General features: G+C 42.6%; 1 protein-coding gene across 5 annotated transcripts in view; it reads left to right on the forward strand.

The window, feature by feature from the left end:
- Window positions 1-2,102: 2,102 nt before the first annotated feature.
- The window catches only part of MTMR1 (myotubularin related protein 1), a 77,918-nt gene continuing 58,097 nt past the window's right edge, over window positions 2,103-21,923 (forward strand). For 3 of the 5 annotated variants that reach the window (XM_050775321.1, XM_050775320.1, XM_050775322.1), the window contains exons 1-2: window positions 2,103-2,390; window positions 7,884-7,989. In XM_050775321.1, the coding sequence (XP_050631278.1) occupies window positions 2,236-2,390; window positions 7,884-7,989 (261 nt within the window). In that variant the 5' untranslated portion in view covers window positions 2,103-2,235. Of the gene's footprint in view, window positions 2,391-5,512; window positions 7,990-21,923 lie in introns of those variants that run through there. The other 2 variants (XR_007722433.1, XM_050775323.1) reach the window with 2 other exon arrangements.

A 21,923-nucleotide genomic window follows, 5' to 3' on the forward strand; every position in this document is an offset into this window, starting at 1 on the left:
TCTTGTATAGTCTGCAGAACTGTGAGCAAAAATAAACTTCTTTTCTTTATAAATTACCAGGTCTCTGGTATTCCTTTATAGCAAAGCAAAACAGATTAATATACCTACTAATCCACACCTGTGCCCATAACTGTGCCTTCTGCCTGGAATAACTTGACTCCTTTGCCTCATCAAGGATTTACTCATCTTTGAAGATTCCGTTTTATGTCACCTTTTTGGGGAAGTTTTCCTGACCTCCTCTTCTCCTATGGATTGGGGTAGATGTTCCACTCCTGTGCAACCGTCCCCATTATAGCACTTGCCAACTTGTAATGTCATTGTTAATTTGTCTGTCCCCTTCACTGGATTGTGAACATCTTAGGCAGGGATATGTCAGATTCATCTCTGTCCTCTAAATCCCAAGTGTACTTAACTGAATTGAAAGTATGATAGTGTCACAGTGAATTCCTCTTTGACCTAATCTTTCTTAAAGAATATGGTACTTAAAATATGCTTAAAGTTGCACTGTTTTCTTTCTGACAATTCTCAGCACAGCTAAGATGCTTGCAGCTACTTGTAACAAAATACCCAACTAAAAGTGGGTGTCTTAGCGTGCTCAGGCTGCCAAAACAAAATACCATAGACTGGGTGGCCTAAACAACAGAAATTTATTTTCTCACAACTCTGGAGGCTGGAAAGTCCAAGATTAAGGGTCCAGCAGGGACCTAGTAAGGGCTCTGTTCCTGGCTTGCAGATGGCCACCTTCTTGCTGTGTACTCACACGGCCTTTTCTCAGTGTGCGCATGAGTGCATGACATCAAGCTCTCTGGTGACCCTTCTTAAAAAGCACCAGTTCCATCAGACTAGAGCTTGGCCCTCATGACCTAATTGCCTCTCAAAGACCCCATCTCCAAACACCATCACACAGGGAGTTAGGGCTTCAACATATGGACTTCAGGGGGATGAAAACATTCAGTCCGTAACAGTGGGCTAACCGTTTGATTTAATAATTTTAGAAAGCCAGCAACCTGCAGTAGGTGATTCTCCAGTGGGAGATAGGAGGTATTATTGTCTGGGGATCTTCCTTTCCTTCCTCCTAGCCCTCCTCACTCTGTCATCTTCTTACCCCAGGCTCACCTCCTCTTGTGAGTAAGATGGCTGTTGGGGCTTCAGGCATCATATCCTCAAAGTTCAGTTTGAAGTTATTAAGCTGGTAGGGCAGGATGGGTCTGGGATGGGCATGAGTAACTCCCTGTCTGCAGGTCTGCCTTTTAACAGTGAGCGAATTGTTCCCTTTATATCTCCTTTGCCAGACCTGGGTCATAGGACTCCTGTCTACACCCAGAGCAATCACAGGCAAAGAGGCTTAATCATGAGCCACACACCCATTTCCAACTTAATCGGGGTGAGGTGAGAGGGGATGAGCTGTTGGATATTCGAACCCACACAAAATGAGCAAGGAAATAAATCTAGCCCAGAAAGCCAATGTCCCAAACGCCTCACCAAGATATTGGCTTGATTTTCATAGCAGTGATTTTTAATCAACAGAAGTTAAATGTTGGTCTTAACATAAACCATGGGCGGAAGCTCCGAGGGCGGCATCAGAACACTTGGTTGCCCTACAGATGGCAAGGAGGTGGGTTTGTGGCGGCGGGGTCGGGGGGAGGGCGCGGGAGAATGGAGGGAAGAATGGGGTGGGGAGGAATTGCTAAAATGCACGGAATTGCTCGTGCTTCAAGATGTCAAGACCGAAGGAGCTTGAGCTGTCCTATACCTTTTCTGGGAAGGACAACTGAGGGGGGGAATCATTTTTAATACCTGAATGTCTTCAAACTTCTTTTTACACCCCACGTCTCTGCAGTCAACCCGGTGTAACTATAGAGCGAAGCACGCTACGCATAATCCGTTTGGGGATTCCGAACCCCAGTGGCTCTGTACGCACCCAGGTCGCTGGAACAGGAGGTCCCAGACCCCCGCTCCAAGGCTTCGCGGGCGAGCGCCCAGGTGGGGCTGGGCGAGGTGGGGGTTCCCGGCGCCGACCTCGCGCACCGCCCTCCCCGCCCCCGCTCCCGCCCCCCGACCCCCGCGCGCGCGGCCTTGTGGGTAACGCGGGGCCGCCAGGTGACAGCTAATGGCGGCGGCCGCCTGAGGCGGGCGGGCGGTAGAGCAGGCGGCAGGAGGCGAGCGGCGAAACCTTCCCGGCCGCCGCTCCTGTCCCGACGGCGGCTTCCCCAAGGCGGCAGGACTCGGCGCGCCATGGACAGGCCGGCGGCGGCGGCGGCAGTGGCGGCGGCGGGCTGCGAGGGCGGCGGGGGCCCGAACCCGGGGCCGGCGGGCGGCAGGAGGCCTCCTCGGGCCGCGGGGGGCGCCGCCGCCGGCTCCCGGCAGCCCAGCGTGGAGACCCTGGACAGGTAAGCGGGGCCCCGGGCCGCCCCGGCCTCTCGCGCCCCGCTCCCGAGTGCCCCGCGCGAGGCCTGCCCGCCCCCTCCCCGGGCGCCGCGCAGGGCCTGGCCGAGGCGGGGTGGGCTGCCCCTCTTCATCCATCCCCTCCGGCCCCTCCTCCCCCAAACCCCCGGAAACCTCAGCGCCCCATCCGGGGGCTGCCGCCCTCGGACCTGCTGCGGGCCGCGCACCTGGCTCACTTCCGCCCCGAGAGCCCCAGCTCCTGGATCCCCGGGAGGGGCTTCGCAGCTGTCAAACCACTTCCCGCGCCGCCACCTGCTGCCCTTGGCGACCGCTTGGCTGTCCCTGCCCAGGTCACCAATCCTCTTGGGAGGGAGATCCCAGCCGGGCTCTCCTCTTTTAGCATCACCTTGCTTCGTGTGGTTTTAAGACCCCAATTCCGCTGTGGCTGCTTGGGGTCTTTGATGGGGGATTGGGAGTGGGGACGGGGAGATGGGACCCCGCGGGCGTGGGAGCTGGTGCAGATCGAGGCAAAAATCCGAGATGGAAAACGTCCAAACTGCTCAGGAAGCAAGAAAACAGAACGGTTTACTTTCAGTTCTTCACACTTTGAGGGAACCAGTTTATTGTTTTCATGAACACACAGGCAAGCCTACTGCTACTGAGGCAGCTGCAGAACTAGGAGAAATCAGAAACATAAAGTGACCGTGTCTAGCTGGGAGGGGCCACCCCATCCTCCGACGACAAGGGATGGCCTATCCTGTAACCCGGAACATCCAGTTTTCCCACAACTTGGCCATGTCTCTGACACCAGAGTGCACTCAGGCAGCATGCACTGCTGTAATGTAACTCAGTCAGTTTTACATGCCCATTCTTGCCTGTCCTGGTCATACCATTGTGCCAAACTTTTGGGAGTTTCCAAAAGCGCAGAAACAAGAAACATTCCCTTCACCTTTGTTTCTACCTCAGTGTAATTACAATATATTTTAATAAATTACCCAAGTGGTTAGTGTCACTGAAAACCAGTCACAGCTAAGACAACACTTGAAATGGTGAGGACTCCACACATCTGCAAATATTCAACCATACACGAGGTCTGGGCGATTCAGAGAATAGCACAACACGGCTTTTGCTGTCTTACCATTTTGCTAGGCTTACCATCTAGTGGAGAATACAAACCAACCAACAGTGGAAATAGAATGTGATAAATGAGATAGGTGGTAGAGGCGAACACAGAAGTACTCAGGATGGGCATGCATCAGAATCATTTAAGGAGCCAAAGGACACCAGAATGTGTCACCCCCAAATATGCCTCATCTTCTGGTTTCCTTCAGAGATTTTGATGATCAGGGAAAGCCTGAGAAAGGTGACATTTGAGTAATGCCCCCTAAGAGGCGAGGGATCCAGCCATACAGATACCTGGGGTCAGTGATAGTATTCTATTCAGAGGCCTGTGCAAAGCCCTTGAGGTGAGTGTGAGCCAAGTGTTCCTAGATCAGCAAGGAGACTAGGTGTCACTAGCAAGGAAGGAGCTAGAGACAAGTAAGGGATGACGTTAGAGAAGTCACAGAGCCAGATGGTGGAGAGCCTCAGAGACCATGGGGAGTCATTGGGGACTTTGTGCAGAGGAGTGACATAATCTGTTGTAGATTTCAGTAGGCTCTCCATGGTGCTATGTGGACAATAGAGTGAAAGGGGAAGGAGTTGAAGCAGAGACTGGCAGTAGGAGGCTATTGTAGTAAGCCAAGTGAGATGGTGGCTCAGGCCAGAGTGGAGCGGAGGAGGGGAGAAGTGGTCAGATTCTAGATGTAATTTGAAGGCCTGCAGGGTAGAGCCAATGGGGTTTGCTGAAGAGTGGTTGTTTGGTATGAGAGAAGAATCTGGGAGAGTTCCAGAACTTTAGCTTGTGGGAAAATTGTGTTGCTGAGATGGAGAAGTCTCTCTAAGATGGAGCAGGGTTAGAAAATAGCAGGCTCTTCCCTCTGGACATATTAATTTTGAGATGCCAATTATATGTCCCAGAATAGATGTCAAAGATATAGTTGTTCTATCTGAGCCTGGAGTTCAGGGTTGTCTGAGCTGGAGATTCAAAGTGGGGAGTCATGGGCTTATAGGTGAGGCTTAAATACATGAGGCACGTGGAGTTCACAGAAGAATTGATGAGGGTCTGGAAAGGAGAGTTGGACTAGGAATAGGGCTGGGTGGATTTTCAAGATACTTACCAGGTAAGAGTGACCCGACATGGTGACCATTCAGATGTGAGGGGGGAGTGCTGGGTGGGCTTCAAGACAAACCTCAGCTTTCTAGCATGTGGGGGAAGGGTAACTGGCTGTGCTGCACCCTGAGTTAGGAAACACAGGAGCGGAGTAGGTTGTGGGGCTGAGCGGCTGATGCTGGTTTAGATAGGTTGAATTAGCAGGGTCTCTGGGCCAAACTAGTGGACGTGTCTTGTAGGAACATCAGCATTGAGATCAGGAGAGTCCAGTTTGGAGAAACAGAGCTGGGAGCCTCCAGCCTGTAAGTAGTTACTGACACCAGGAGTATAGAGGGCAATTGCACAGACTACAGAGAAGGGGTGGGGGAGGAATCATGGCCTCCTTTCTCAGTTCTGTCATCTCAACAAGCTCAGATTCACAGTTTTCTTTGAAGAGTGACCTCTAGAATGGAACCTGGCTCTATGGGTGGGACTTGGCCATGTCCCTTGGACTATGGAGCCTTCACTTCTGCTCTGAATACTGTAATTAATAATGAGGAAGCTGTGGTCCTGTAAGAGGATGTGTCTTGCCAAAGATCATGGAGTTAGCTGGTGACAGAAGCAGGACTCATGTCCAGGCCTCCTGTCTGCTAGCCCACTATGTTTCACTGTGCGTAACTACATTGGCCAGGATGCTTCTGGTTGCAGGTGACAGAAACCACCGTTCAATCTAGCTTAAGCCAAATGAGATGTCCTGGCTCACAGAACTGCTCCAGATAGGAGGAGAGATGGCCACAGGCACAGTTGAGGCCAGGATTGCAAACGGTGTTGTCGGGACTCCCCATCTCTCTCTCTCTCTTTTTTCCCCTCACTTTTTAATCCCTGTGAGTTCCTTAAGATGGTAGGGGTGGAGTGGGGTGGGAAGTGGCCTCCAGCAGCTCTGGATGCAGATCCATGTATTTCAGGATCCAAGAGGAAAGCCTGGGATTGGCTGGTCCTAGGTAACTCACCTACAAGTGGGAGCAGGTGGAGGAAGGGGTCAGCCTTCTTCTCCACTTTCCCCCACAGAAGCCTATGATGTGGGGAAGGGCAGTTCCCCAAAGTAAAGAGGAGGGTCCTTATCAGAAGAAGGGGGAAGGCATGCTGGGCAGGTGGTAATAACAGGTCACACTCATGCTCAGCAGTTGGGTTTCTGCAGTTTCTTCCTGTGTTTGCAACTGGTGGGTGCCGACAGAAAAAGGCATTATGACAGGCAAAGTATGATATACGCGGGAATGAAAGTGACTTAACCTTTAAGAAGGAAACAAATTTCTCTCTTTTCCCTCCTTCTCCCCCTCAGGTCGAAATTGTGGTATATAGATTCCTGGCATGTGATAGGAGTTTCTGCTCGTTCAGTATTTTCAACCACACAGATAACCTCTGGTGTGTTTTGATCAGAGACTGCAATTTGGATCACTAGCACAGAACTTCCATTTTCTTTATTTTACTCTTTGGGTCATTTTCCATATTGCCTGGGGATTCCAGGTGTTTCTGTCCTTCAGATACATGAGTGTGGGTTTAATCAGTGATGTGATTTTTTTAAAAGGCCTGAAACATTCTTTACAGTGAAAGCTACCTGCAAGGTAAACTTTTGTCAGTATTCTTAGCCTTCTAGCTTGATTTCTTAGTATTTTGCCAAATTGTGAGAGGAACCCGGCCTCTGGGGGCAATTGTTAAATCTCTCACTGCCTAGTTGGCTTATGTGGTCTTTTAGGTCAGGTGAGTACAGCCTGACCACTTGCCAGTCATGTGACCTGGGGCAAAACTGGGCCTTAATTTTTTCATCTGTAAAATGGGTCACTGTGAGGCTGGGCAAGGCTACATGTGTGAAAATGCTTTGATGCCTCAGAGCTCTGTGGGAGTGAAAGATGACATTTTCTTTGCATTGCTGTGTTTTCATATAAAGCGGTTGGCTCGCATCTGTGCTGCTGGCTTCAGTGCAGTGAGTCAGTCACTATTCGTTGTTCCATGTCCTGTTGAGGACAGCTACTTTCTCACAGGGCATGTCACCTCTGTGCTTCAATTTTCTCTCCTCAAAGACAAGTTGGCTAGTCCCTGTTCTGCCTTCTCATCACACCATGGTTGTGAGGCTCTGATATAATAAAAACCATTTGTGCTTGTAATCCCAGCACTTTGGGAGGCCAAGGCAGGCGGATCACCTGAGGTCAGGAGTTCGAGACCAGCCTGGCCAACACGGTGAAAACCCATATCTACTAAAAAATACAAAAATTAGCCAGGCATGATGGCACACGCCTGTAATCCCAGCTACTAGGGAGGCCGAGGCAGGAGAATTGCTTGAACCCGGAAGGGCGAAGGTTGCAGTGGGCCAAGATCGTGCCACTGCACTCCAGCCTGGGTGACAGAGCAAGACTCTGTCTCAAAAAAAAAAAAAAAAGAAAAGAAATAAAAAATAAAAACCATTTGTAAGTTGTCAAAGCACTTACAGAAGTGTAAGGTATTGTTAATACTACACAGAGAATATCATTTTTCTAGGCTGTAATTTATAAATCTCATGATTTTCTTCTGAGTCACTTTACTTCACTCAAAAGTATACTATTTTCTAGATTTAAAACTACCAACATGAAATTAATTGAATGTTTGAAAAGCCTATGCTGTAAGATAAATATTTCACATATTTCTCCCGGGTGGGTGCGGTGGCTCATGCCTGTAATCCTAGCACTTTGGGAGGCTAAGGCGGGTGGATCACTTGAGCCAGGAATTCAAGACTAGCCTGGGAAACATGGCAAAACCCTGTCTACACACACACACACACACACACACACACACACACACACACACACGCCGGGCATGGTGGCATGTGCCTGTAGTCCTAGCTACATGGGAGGCTGAGGTGGGAGGATCTCTTGAACGTGGAAGGTTGCAGTGAGCCGAGATTGCGCCACTGCACTCCAGCCTGGGCGACAGAGTGAGACCCCATCTCAAAAAAAAAAAAAAAAAGGATTTCTTCTGTATAATTTTAATAGAGTAAAATTCCATTAAATGGTAGAGAATAGTAAGCTTAACTAACACCTAGAATCTTCAACTTTTTTTGAGAAAATTGGGTGATTCATTTAAAATTAACCTGGAACCTAATCTTATTTCCTACTTGTCAGTTGCTCTTTCAGTTCTTAGATTAAATGTAAAGGTAACCAAAGAGTCTAGTTAGTTCATCTAAAAAAAGAAGTATTATCATATTCCTATTCAGTGCTAGTTTTTTCACTGAGATCCTATGATATAATGTTTTGTAATCCATGCTATTTTTTTTTAGTCCTACAGGGTCACATGTTGAATGGTGTAAACAGCTTATAGCTGCTACAATTTCTAGTCAGATTTCAGGTTCAGTGACATCAGAAAATGTATCCAGAGATTACAAGGTAAGCAACATTGAGTGCTTAATTCATTTTCAGTATGCTAAGTAGCCAAGAAGCTTTGCAGTTTTAATTCAAGTGAACCGTTGGCGCTTTGATGCAACACGGCCATTTGCTCGAGAATAAGGACGAAAGGTTCTCTGTTGTTAGATCTAAAATGTAGAAGAGAAATTTTACCAGTATCCAGTACATATAGTTTTGTAATTGAGAGGAGAAGCTGTCTTTAGATGACGATGATTCTTTTAAAAATCAAGTTCCATTTTATAATAATAAATGCATATAGCTTCTTTGTTAGTATTGTGAGTTTCAGAAAATATCTTGATGTACAATACTTCCCTAACTTCACAATTTTTTAATGTATTATCTGTGAGTATTCAGCATTAACATGTGATACTAGAATGAATAAAAACCTTTCCAAAATCTCAAAAGAGTATTGTATGGGCAGCCTCATTTTTCAGTCCTTACTGAAGTGAAAATCTTTTTGTTTATTTTAAAAGTTAGATTCTCTGCTTATTCTAAATTTAAGTGATAAGCTCCTTGTCAGCAGAGACTAGGGCAGTTTTACTCACCACTGGCTTCCCAGGCGCAATCCTGGAGCATAATGGTTGCTCAATAAATATTGAATCAATTAACAAACCAAAAAAAATCGCTTGCTCCATCTTTGTTAAGGCTAAAGACTAACTTCGTTTTAACGTCAATAAACTATTAATAGGTACATTAAATGAAATCACATTTATATTTCAGTAGTGATGTTTGCCTAAATTGAGGTTTCTGTTTATTAGTAGCCATTTTTGCCTGCTAGTAAGAGATGATTGATTTTTCACAAGTGTGTGTAAAATGCATTTGATATCCCAGACTACCATTAGTTAACAATCTCTCAAAATCATGGTCCTTGCCAGATATCAAATCTTACAAATATCAAGAATTACAGTAAAGATCCTAATTAATTCTTAGTAGATGCTCCCAGGAGCTTTATCTTCAGTTTCTCTTTAGAGCTCATAGGGTAATAACAAGGGCAGAAACAGGCTCAGGAGGCCAACTAATTGAGATTTGGCTATGGTGCTGTCTCTTGCTTCATCCAAACTGGCAGATGCTGTTGATTATGCCTACCAAAGGAAGGCATAGCTGTGGATTACCAGAAATTGGATAATCTGCCCAGCTAGAAGACAGTATATTTCTTAATAGTTTTTCCTGCTATCTGGTGTTCATGTTTGCCCATAAAAGAGCAGCTAGGGCTCCTGGACCTTAAAACCTGGCCGGGCAAACACACTGTCTCCAGGTGGGAGAAGCATTTTTTGCATCACCGATGCGTGAATGACTGGTCACTGACCAGCTGCGGATTGCACCAGTTCCAGTTGCCCTATTGCCTGCACCTTAGCTGAGAAACTGCCTGCTGAGAGACTTAAGAACCCATATTGGCAGAGAATAGCTGCCACACCTTGGGGTGATTTTCTTTATGGACAATTATGAGTTAACTGTAATGTTTTCATTAAGATTGAATAGTTGTTAGTGTTGTGTGTGTCCTATAAAAGATTGGATGTCGACTGTGTGCATAGCTTTCTAACATTACATGAATAGATCAGACTGAATCTGTACTTTAACATGAAGCAACTAAGTTTTTTCAATCTTAGTCTATTTACAAATTTTGTGTAGCAGAATTAGCTCATGTTGGAATGGTTGAACAGATGGTATTCAGAAAAAATAAGGCTTTCTTTCTTTTGGAAATTAAGTTCCTACATCAGATCATAGCTAAAGTCTTTGATGAATTATTGTAAGGGAGCATGTTTTATAATTGTCTTTGTTATATTTGCCCTGTAGCTAAATCTGAAAAGTTGGTGTTAAATTTATAATTCAGGGGTTGTTACACTTTCTTCAAGGAGAGGTTTTTTTAATATAATAAATACATAAAATATTTCTAAACCACAAAGATAATTGTACATGCTCCCTATAAAGTAGTTCTTAAAATCAGGGTAACCAAAATGGGCCTTTGGGACCCTGCTGGCATGGGAGCTATTGCATGGGGTTGACCCTGATGATCCAGATAAAGTTCCTTGAGGATTTAAGTTGCAGTCATCAGTTGATATTTGAAATTATCTATTGTGTAAGTGTCTTATTTGAAATACACACTTAATTTGGGGGCTAATTTATTATAGATTAAACTCAACGTCAGTAATTAAATGGGAGCAGATGTTTATATGGAGCAGAGCACTTGGCATCTTATTTTAAATGCTGATTGTCTTCTGAGTTGTAACAGGCTGTCGAGAATGGTTCTATGTCATCATCATCATCATCAACCCTCTAACATATATAAGCTCTGTGGTTTTGTAATGCTTTTTGACATGTCATCCATTTAAGCCTTAAAACAACCCAGTGAACCTGGGTGTGGTGGCCTGTAGTCTCAGCTACTTGGAAGGCTAAGATGGGAGGATCACTTGAGTCCAGGAATTCAAGGCTGCAGTGTGCTGTGATCGCATTTGTGAAAAGCCAATGCATTCTAGCCTGGACAACATAGAGATATCCTGCTTCTTTAAAAAAGTCCATTGAGGTAGCTATTATTACAATCATCATTTAACAGATGAGGAAACCAAGGCCTAGAGAGATGAAATGACTTGCTTAGGGTCATACAGTTAGACTTGGGATTTGAACTCAAGTCATCCTATTGAAAAACTAGAGTGATTTTAAGATTTTGTCCCACCCCATTCCCACCCACTGCTTTTCATTCTTTATTTTTTCTTCTTTTTCTTCTTCTTTTTTTTTTTTTAATAGAGATGGGGTCTCACTATGTTGCCCAGGCTGGTCTTGAACTCCTGGGCTCAAGTGATCCTCCCACCTCGGCCTCCCAAAGTGCTGGGATTACAGGTGTCAGCCACCACACCTGGCCTCATCCACTGTTTTTCAAAATGTGACCCTTGGGTCTTCCGAAAACAGCATTCCCTGGAGTACCTGTAAAAATGCAGCTTCCTGGGCTCCATTTCAGATTTACTGAATCAGAGTCTCTGAGGCAAGGAAACAAGGGTCTCATATATTTCTTATGCACGATAAAATCTGAAAGCCTAGGCTTCCTGAGTTTATATCTGTTGAAATTGGTGATTGGACCCTGTATTTCTGGTGTGTTACTAAGAATCTGAATAATTAGCAACTCAGATATTGGAGAATAATTATTTTATTATTTACTCATATCATAAATTGTCAGCCCAGGGTCAGCTCATCTAAAGTACAGAATATCGCTGGTATCACATGAGATGAGTTTAGACAGTATGTCCATGGACATATTTTAGTAGCTCTGTAATTATTTTCTTGTGTATTAGAAAAATCAGCACATCAGGCTTGTGATTTAGTGGATGTTATGGCTTAGAGCAGGCAAAGTATTAAAAAGGAGTTGATTTTAAATCAATATAAAGATAAGTATAAAATTAGTATGGGCAGTTTGCAGATACAGCAAACCAAACTTGTTGAGGTGGTATGTGAAATGGTAAGTTTGGCAAGCATTGTCCCAGCTGAAAGAGTGGATAGCTATTATACTGAATTGTGGGGCAGCTAAATTAATAAATGCCTGATTTAATACTGAGTCATCCTGAAGACTGGCCTGATAATTAAGACTATTAGACAAAATGTAATAAAATATTTGTTTTGCTTGTCCCCCCTCCACTACCAACTCAATTGCTTTCATTTTTACTAGGCTAACAAATGGTAAAAAATCTCTCTTGAATTTGTCAGAAATTTTAAGAACAAAATTCGAATGTAATCTGTAGATTAGATGAAATAATACAGTTACAAATGGAAACATTTTTAGAAACTATTGGTAGAAGTGACATAGTTGATCACAGCTTCCATTGTTTGGAAAGTAGGACTAGGCTATGAAAAGAGAACATGATGGGGTGGTATAAACAATATTGGTTAGCTTGTGACCTTGTATAGTCTCTCAGGCTCAGTTTCCTTATCTGGAAGGATAAAGGGGCTTGGATTAGATTATTCACCTCTAAATGCCTTTCTTGGTAGAACATTATTCAATTGTGTTCAAAAGAATTTGATTTGGGCCAGCTTTATGAAAATTAGGACACTATAGTTTTATTATTATTATTATTATTATACTTTAAGTTCTAGGGTACATGTGCACAACGTGCAGGTTTGTTACATATGTATACATGTGCCATGTTGGTGTGCTGCATCCATTAACTCATCATTTCCATTAGGTATATCTCTAATGCTATCCCTCCCCCCCACTCCCAACAATAGGACCCGGTGTGTGATGTTCCCCTTCCTGAGGACACTATAGTTTTAATGTGATCACCTTCCTTCCTCTTGCTTCATCATTATCATCACCTCTTTTCTGTTCTCCTTCCCTCACCCACACACACACAGTAGCTATATCTCTTCTCTAAACATTCTGAAGAAAAATGAGAAAATGGAGATGACCTTGTACTAAGTTTAATCATTGGATAGGATAGTACAGTAATTACATTTGGAGGGAAGTCGAAGGCAGAGTATAGGAAAGGCTTCATTATGCTTGAGCTGAGTCTTGGTTAACATTTCTTAAATTGGGCCCTAGTCTATGAAAAGGAAAGCTTTAGCATGAACTTTCGAAGTCTATGTCTGTAATCTATAGCCTGTCCTCGTGACTTATAAATCAGAGGTTGCAAACTCAGATGCCTTCATGGGACAGTTCACAAATCTAGGCAGACATGGAGGAGTGCTGTAGAGAACTGGAGAGTACAGAATGCCCACCTAACAGCAAATAATTTTTTTAAAAAAACCTATGGTACCATAGGCCTCCAGTTTGTAACCACTGTAATAGATACAAGAGTGCTATCCTATCATCGTTTTTGTGGGAAATAATTATTTCTTAAAAATGTTAAGATTAGACTTCTGTTTCTGGAAAAACTGGAAGCAAATATATTTTCTCTTATTATTCTTACTAAGTACAACTGAAAACCTTGGATATTATCTACAAAATAAACATAAGAATACTCTGAAAGGTAGAAAAGGCAGACTAGCTAGGGACCTCAAGACCCAGGGAATGACATGGTTGTGAGTTTCCTGGGGTTGTTTTTGCCACATATGTCCCAGACTCATTGCTGAAGAAACCAGTAAGTCAGAAATGCCAACAGTCGCAGATAAGAAAGGCCTGCTCTGTCTAGCCAGAGGACCAGGAAAGGGGCACCTAGCAAAAAGAAAACACACTAACTACTCTACTCCAGCCAAACACCACAGAAAAAAATTATGACCCACACCCACCCCACCAACAAAGCCAGTTGGGAGAGCCTGATTTCCACCCTTGCCAGGCTATACTGAGGCATACCAACTCCCTGGAGTGGTGGTGGTATTAGGGGAGACCTGGTGAAGAGTCATGACTTTCACTGTCATCTATTGTTAGGCAGGTTGCCCCTTCTAGTGTGGTGTCAGTAGAGGCCGTATCAAGGGCAACAATGAGGCACCCCTTTTTCTCTCAGCCAGGGAGGTTTCTGTGGAAGCCTAGGTGGGAGCTAGAACTCTCACCCCTGCTCAGCAGTAATGAGGTGCCCTCCACTCTGCAGTGTCAGTGGAGGCTGAGTAGGGAACCTGGACTCCTACCCCTATCTAGAAGTAATGAAGTAGTACCCCTCTTCTCTTGGAGCAGTGTCAGAGGAAACCAGCTTAAACAGAAGGTTTGAATAAGATCCAGAGTCTTAAAACATAATGCCTCAAATGTGCAGATGTTAATGAAAAATCACTCGTTATACTGAGAATGAGGAAGATCTCAAACTGAATGAAAAAAGAGAACAGATGTCAAAACTGAGATGATAGAGATGTTAGATTTTAAAGAAGTCATCATAAAATTGCTTTTTTGTAAGCAATAAGCAGTTACAGATACGCTTGAAACAAACAATGAAAAAAAAAAGTTTCCACAAAGAAATGTAAGAGACAAAGAAGAACCAGATGGAAATTTTAAAACTAGAAAATACAGTAAATGAAATAAACTCAAAGGATAGGTTCAACACCATAATAGAGAGGACAGACAAAAAGAATCTGTGAACTTGAAAATCGAACAATAGAAATTACCCAATTTGAGTAACAGAGATAAATGAACAGAGCCTCAGGGACTTGTGGGAGTATAACAAAAGATCTAACACTTATGTCATCAAAGTCCCAAAGGAGAGAGAGGGGATGGGGCTGAAAAAGCACCTGAAGAAGTAATGACTGAAAGCTCCCCAAATTTGGCAAAACACGTAAGCCTACAGATTCAAGAAGCTGAGTGAATCCCAAATGAGAGAAATCCCCCCAAATGCACACAAAGACACATTATAGTCAAATTTCTGAAAACTGAAAACAAAGAAAAAAATATTGAAAGTAGTAAGAGAAATAACACTTTACCTATAAGGAAAATTAATTCTAATGACAGTGGATTTTTCATCAGAAACCATGAAGGTCAGAAGGAAGTGGCACAACATTTTTCAAGTGCTGAAAGAAAAAAGTCAACCATGTAAAAATATGCTACAGGAATGAAGAGGAAATCAAGACATTTTCAGATGAAGGAAAACTGGAAGAGAAGTTGTCACTAGCGTACCTATCCTAAAAGAATGGCTAAAGAAAGTTCTCTGAACAGAAAGGAAGCAATAAAAGGAGGAATCCTGAGACACCAGGAAGGAAGAAAGAACACAGCAAAAAAACCTCCTAAAACTAATAAGTGAGTTTAGCGAGGTCACAAGACAATATAGATATAAGATTAATATATAAAAGTCAGTTGCATTTCTATGTACTAGCAACATGTGGAGACCAAAATTAAAAACACAGTGCCATTTACATTAGTATTATAACAATGAAATACTTAGGTATTGTCTTAGTCCATTTTCTGCTGCTGTAACAGAATGCCACAGACTGGGTAATTTGCAAAGAAAATAAATGTACTACTTTCAGTTCTAGAGGCTAGGAAGTCCAAGTATGAGGGGTGATCATCTGGTCAGGGCCTTCCTGCTGCGTCATGACACGGCAGGAGACATCACATGGCAAGATAGAGCAAACCTGCTAGCTCAGATCTCTCTTCTTATAAAGTCACCAGTCCCGTCATGGAAGCCCTACCCAGATGACCATATCTAATCCCAATTACTTTCCAAAGGCCCTACCTTCAATAAACATGAATTTGGGGATTTGGTTTCCAATACATGAAATTTAGGGGACGTGTTCGAACCCCTACAGTGGCTGTACCATTTTACATTCCCTCCAACAGTACACAAGGGTTCTAATTTCTTGATGTTCTTGCCAACACTTGTTATTTGTGATGTTTGTGGTTTTTGTTGTTGCTGTTGAGATGTAGGAGTTTTTTTTTTTTTTATGTTCTGGATATTAATACCTTGCCAGAGATGTGATTTGCAAATATTTTCTTATGAAATTTTGGGGATGTATTCCAACCATAGCAAGTATAAATCTAATAAGACATGAACAGGACTCATATGCTGAAAACTATCAAATATTGATTAAAGAAATCAAAGAAGATCTAAATTAATGGATACATACAGCGTTGTTCATGTATTTGGATGATTCAATATAGGAAAAATGTCACTTCTCCCCTAATTGATATACACATTTAGCACAATTCCTATCAAAATCCCAGAAAGATTTTTTGTAGATATAGATTTAAAACTTATATGGAAAGGCAAAGGAACTGAAGTAGCTGAAACAATTTTGAAGAATAAAGTGGGAAGAATCAGTCTAAATGACTTCAAGACATGTCGTATAGGTACAGTAATCAAGACTATGGCAGAGGTACAGACACACAGATCAATGGAACAGAGCAGAGAACCTACAAGTCATCCCACAGAAATATGCTCAACTGATTTTTTTTTCCACCAAGACATGAAAACAATTTAATGGTTGAAAGATAGACTTTTCAACAAATGCTGCTGGAGTAATTGGACATCTGTAGACAAACAAAAAACCTTGATCTAAGTCTCACATCTTATACAAAAATTAACTCAAAATGAATCACAAACTTAAAAGTATAAAACTTTTAGAGAAAAAAGAAAACCTTAAGGATCTGGGGCTAGGTAAATCATTCTTCTTAAACTTTACACCAAAAGCACAATCCATAAAAGGAAAAATTGATCAAAATGTAAAACCTTTTGCTCTATGAAAGACTCTGTTAAGATGAAAAGACAAGCTACAGAGTGGAAGAAAATAGATGCATACCTCATATCTGACAGATGACTAGTATTTAGAATATATAAGGAATATTTGAAACTCGACAGTAAAACCATCAAACCATCCAATTAGAAAATGAGCAAAAAATATGAAGCATCTCAACAAAGAGGATATACACATGGCAGGTAAGCACGTGAAAAGACGTTCAGGATCATTTCTCAATAGGGGAATGTAAATTAAAGTCACAGTGAGATATCACTACATCCTATTGGAATGGTTAGAAATTTTTGAAAAGTGACACCACCAAATGTGGAGAACCAGATTATTCACTGATTGCTGATGGGAATGTAAAATGGTACAGCCACTCTGGAAAACAGTCTGGCAGTTTCTTAAAAACGAAATGTGCACCTGCCATATGACCGAACAATTGTACTCCTGGGCATTTGTCCAAGACAAATTAAATCTTATGTTTGCATAAAAACCTGTACATGAATGTTTTTAACAATTTTATTCATAATCGCCAAAAACTGGAACCCACCCAGATGTTCTTCATCAGGTGTATTGTTAAACAAATTGTAGTACATCCATGCTATGAACTATATTACTCAGCAATAAAAAGAAATAATGATACACACAAGCAACTTGGATGAATCTTAAAGGAATTACGTGAGTAAAATAATGACAGTACCAAAAGGTTACATACTGTATGACTTCATTTATATGACATTCTTCAAATGGCAAAATGATAGAAATAAAGATAGATGAGTGGTTGCCAGGGGCCAAGAAGAGAGGAAAGCAGGGAGGGGAGTAAGATGTGGCTATAAAAGGTTAACAGTAGAGTTCATTGTAGTGATGACATTTTTCTGCATCTTGATTGTAATCAATGCCAATATCCTGGTTCTGATATTGTACTATAGTTTTGTAATATGCTACGGTTGAGGAAATTGGGTGACTGGTACATGGAATCTGTATTATTTCTCACAACTGCATGTGGTTTTACAATTATCCCAAAATTTAAAGTTTAATTTTAAAAGTCAAGATTTTTAGACTGCTGAATGATTCTATATTGCATGTAAAAATTTGTATCATTGTATTTATAACAACTGAAAAATACAGTTATGCTAAAAAAGATGTTAGAAGTTATTATGTTTCTTATAATAAATTTAGTTAACAGCAAGAATATCAACAATTATCCTTCTACTAGTCAATTAACAATATATTCATTACTTTTGTAAATGGAAATTGGGCCAGCATACTTCAGCCAGGATAGAAACGAACAGCTCATTTGCCACATTTTATGGTGGGCCTTAAGAGTGATTGTTTCAGTCAAGATTTGACAAAGGTATCAGGTAAGGTTTAGGTGTGGCTAATTTCCCAAAAACCAGGGTTGTACTTTTTTTTTTTTTCTTTTTTGGAGATAGGGTCTTGCTCTGTTGCCCAGGTTGGAGTGCAGTGGCACCATCAAGGCTCACCGCAGCTTTGACCTCCTAGGCTCAAGTGATCCTCCCGCCTTGGCCTCCTGAGTAGCTGGGACTACAGGCATGCGTCACCACATCCAGCTAATTTTTATTTTTTGTAGAGATGGGGTCTCCTTATGTTACCTGGGCTGGTCTCGGACTCCTGGACTCAAGCAGTCCTTCTGCCTTGGCCTCCCAAAGTACTGGGAAGCCAAGGTGTAAGCCACTGCACCTGGCCCCAGGGTTGTATTTTGATGATGATGTTAAAAAATGTATTGGGAAGACTATTTTAGATTTTTATTGGCCTGCATAGACTTCTGTTTATTGAGGCTTCAATAAACATGCTTAGTTTTACTAGAGCAAGAACCGTCTCCTCCTGACTGACAGTCCCAACTTCTTAGCAGAGTAAAACCTTTTTTTTAAAAATACGTATTTTGTAGCAATCTGATTGCTAAAGCAAAAATATTTATAGACTTTATGCCTAAGGCAGAAAATAGTGGAGTTTTTACTCCAATATTACAATGTTTTATTGAGAAGAAGCCTCTTAGGGGCATAAGTTCAAAGACAACTAGTTTATTAAAAACCTGATATTTATTTGACTTAGAATTTTCTCATGTGCTTTATCCAAAAGATAAAATTTAGAGTCAGAACACTTCACCTTGAATCCCAGCCCCGTAACTAACAAGCTGCCTAACAAGTTAGTTGACCTTGTTGAGTCTCAGTGTCTTCATCTGTATAATGGGTATTAAAACAGAGATTGAATATATTAAATGAGGTGACATATGGATGGAACACAAATGCTCATTTACTGTACGCTATTACTCTACAAAAATATAATGTGTAAGAACAAATACAAGAGGAGTGTGTTGTCATTGCTGAACACTACTCCACTTCCAGAAACATGATGTGAGTACCTATTATGTGCAAGGGGCTGGGCTGGGCTGGACTGCATGGAGTTCATAGTCAGGCAAAGAGACACAGAAAATTGCAGTACAGGTTGGCCTGTGGTAAGTGTTAAAATAGACATGTAAACAAGTTGTGGTGGAAGGAGAGAGCAGGGCAGAGTAGGGCATTCTGGGAGTTAAGGGTCTTTGTCAGCCCCCTCAAAAAGCGAAACAGATTTAGGTGGGGCTGTGTTGGGGTCAGGAGCATGCTTGCTAAAGCCAGCCAGCTTTGGTTTGAATCCCTGCTGTGCTGCCGCTGGCTGTATGGCCTAGGGCAAGTTACCATCCCTCTCACTGCCTCAGTTCTCTTGTTTGTCATATGGGTGGCTGGGAGGGTTGAGCTAACTCATAAAGCATTTAGTACTGTACCTGGTGTAATAGTAAGCCTTCAGTAACTGCTTGTTATTATTTGTAGTACTAGTACTGGCTGCATTTGAAAACTTTCTGAAATACTTTCACACTTTGGGGATTTCAGGGTGTCAACTGTTACCTTATCAAGAATTAAAACTGGAGCCAAACAGTTTAGACCAAAGTATCAGCTTTATTCATTGACCAAAGTTGGCTGGGAGGGGCTGATTTAGGTGGGCTGCCTCGTTCATCATTCTAGAGTTAAACATGTGCACCCAAAGGTCGCCCTGGACAACTGCAGCCAATCTCTCCGGGCAGGGCCCACATAGGTGAAATCTCCACAGGCTTGGAAGACCAGGCTATACTCTCAGGGTCTCTCTGGCAGGCAGATCCTAGAAGGGCAAAGTATACTGGCTCCCTTACCCAAGTCCACCCAAAGCAAGTGGTCAACAGAAGCCCTCACCTCACTGCTTGGGAGTGCCCTGAAGGACAGAGGAAGGGAGTTTTACTCCCAACACAAACTTTCACACAAATTTGAATTTTGTTACTTTTTCTTGATTTAGTGAAAGCCATTTAGAGCACGACAAGGGCCAGTAACATTAACTTTGGCGCTGTATGCTTGCTTTCTTAAATAGATTAAGATCACTATCAACTTTTTTGGCACCTTCTCATAGGTTCTTGACATGTTTAGGAGTTGAGGGAGGGGATGTGGGGTGTGTGAAAATAGTTGTGGCACAAGTTGGGGCAGCTGAGACTCGTCAACTGGAAAAGGTTACTTATCCACCCCAGGTACAATTGTCTTAACTGATTTAACCCTGCCAACAATCTGCAAGGGGTGCACTCAACATCTCCCATTTAGAGAAGAGGAGACTAAGATTCCAAGCGGGGGGTGTGGCTCGCCTGAGGTCCTGTGGCCAGTAAGTAGGTGCTAGAGCTGGGAGTTCACTCTGGAGTGTGTTCTTTTAACCACTATGCCGATTTATCTCCCTTAGCCTCAGTTTGAGAGATGTTTTCTTTAGTCTTCTAATGAGGCCTAGATACCCCGAATCCTTGGGAGTTGGGAACTGGTAGGGTCCTGGCAGTCATCCCATAGACTCCCCTCATTTTATGTGTCGAAAGTGAGGCCCAGAATGCAGGCATTAGGAAGCTGTGTATCATCAGCGAGAGCTGGCTTCCAGGCCTCCTGGCTTACAACTTATTCTCCTATGACTTCCATCAGAATCACATTTAAGAAGAAAATGAAGCTCTGTGCATGTGTCTGAAATGGCTTATTTCAGGAGAGGGACATGGTGATCCAGAGAAAACATAATAGGTATCAACTGAGAGACTTTTGGGTAAGCCTCCATTGACCTTCTCCTCCCCAACAATACCAAGAACACTGAGGATTTCATGGCAGTAGGCAAAGAATTATGTGAGTTTAAAAGCAGATTATCATCTCACCCCTTTGCACCCTTTTTCAAGTTAGTTTCTCCTTCTAGTGGCAAAGGCCTATTGACAAGGAGTTATAACTCCCATATATGAGGTTTGTGCTAGGCTGTTCTCACATTGCTACAAAGAAATACCTGAGACTGGGTAATTTGTAAAGACAAGAGGTTTACTGGGCTCACAGTTCTGCAGGTTTAACAGGAAGCATAGTGCTGGGATCTGCGTGGCTTCTGGGGAGGCCTCAGGAAGCTAACAATCATGGTGGAAAGCAAAGGAGATGCTGCTGTCTCACATGGCCAGAGTGGGAGCAAGGCAGCGGGAGGTGGCACACACTGTTAAATAACCAGATCTCAAAAGAATTCATTCACTAGCTCAAAGACAGTGCCCAGCCGTGAGAGATCCACCCCCATGACCCAAACACCTCCCACCAAGCCCCACTTCCAACATTGGGGATTAGAATCCAACACAAGATTAGAGGGGACAACGTCCAAATCATATCAAGGTTCAATTGCACAATTTGGTTCTGCAGTGGACAATATTTTCATAAAGATTTTATCGTGAATGTTATTTTTTAGTTTTCAGTTTTTACTATCAATTTATAGACAAAGCACCAAAACATTAATTGTAGTTACAGAATGGAGGTTGGGAGGTAGAGAGGTGGAGGAAGGGTTAGTGGTATTGATTTCTTCAAAAAACCTGAAGGGAGTTAAGAGCTATTTAACATTTGAGGAGTCAAAATAGGTTTAGGGCTGTAGTTTAAACGGTCTGACGATAGAGGCGCCATGCTGAGGCGGTATAGTAGAGTTGTTATGGGCACAAATCCGGAACTAGACTTCCGGGATTTAACTACTTGCTCTGCCACCTTGAACTCAGCCAGGTTACTTAAACTGCGCCTTGGTTTTCTTGTCAAAACATGGGACCAGTAATAGGTGTTTTTTTTTGTTTGTTTTTGTTTTTGTTTTGTTTTGTTTGAGACAGAGTCTGGCTCTTGCCCAGGCTGGAGTGCAGTGGTGTGATCTCGGCTCACTGCAACCTCCGCCTCCCAGTTTCAAGTGATTCTCCTGCCTCAACCTCCCAAGTAGGTGGGATTACAGGTGCCTGCCACCACGCCTGGCTAATTTTTTGTATTTTTAGTAGAGATGGGGTTTCACCATGTTGGTCAGGCTGGTCTTGAACTCCTGACTTCAAGTGATCCACTTGCCTCAGCCTCCCAAAGTGCTGGGATTACAGGTGTGAGCCACTGCGCCCGTCCATAATAGTTTTTATCTTATGAGGTTGTTCTGAGAATAAAATGAGTTAATACAGTGCTTAGAAGAGTATCTGAAACATAAAAATCATGAGTGTTTTTTATGATGCAGCAGCTGCTGAAGGAAAACAAAAGAACTCAAAATTAGCATTTCAATCAACAGAGATTGGGAAGAGGGAGGTAGTAGTTCGAGAGTTAATTTTCTCATCTTTTAAAATGGGAGGTTAATAGACACTGTTTAAAGTTGACAAATCAAGACATGGAAGCATAACTATCACAATGGAAGCAATTCTCAGAATTAAAAATAGATCTAGTTAAGTGTGGTTATTACTGGGGAATGAAGCTCTGAGAGACTTACTATTTTGAGGTTTTTATTACCATAAGCATATACTACTTTTATTTATT

The sequence above is a fragment of the Macaca thibetana genome, chromosome X (genome assembly GCF_024542745.1).
Source record: "Macaca thibetana thibetana isolate TM-01 chromosome X, ASM2454274v1, whole genome shotgun sequence".
In the NCBI taxonomy this organism is placed as follows: Eukaryota; Metazoa; Chordata; class Mammalia; order Primates; family Cercopithecidae; genus Macaca; species Macaca thibetana.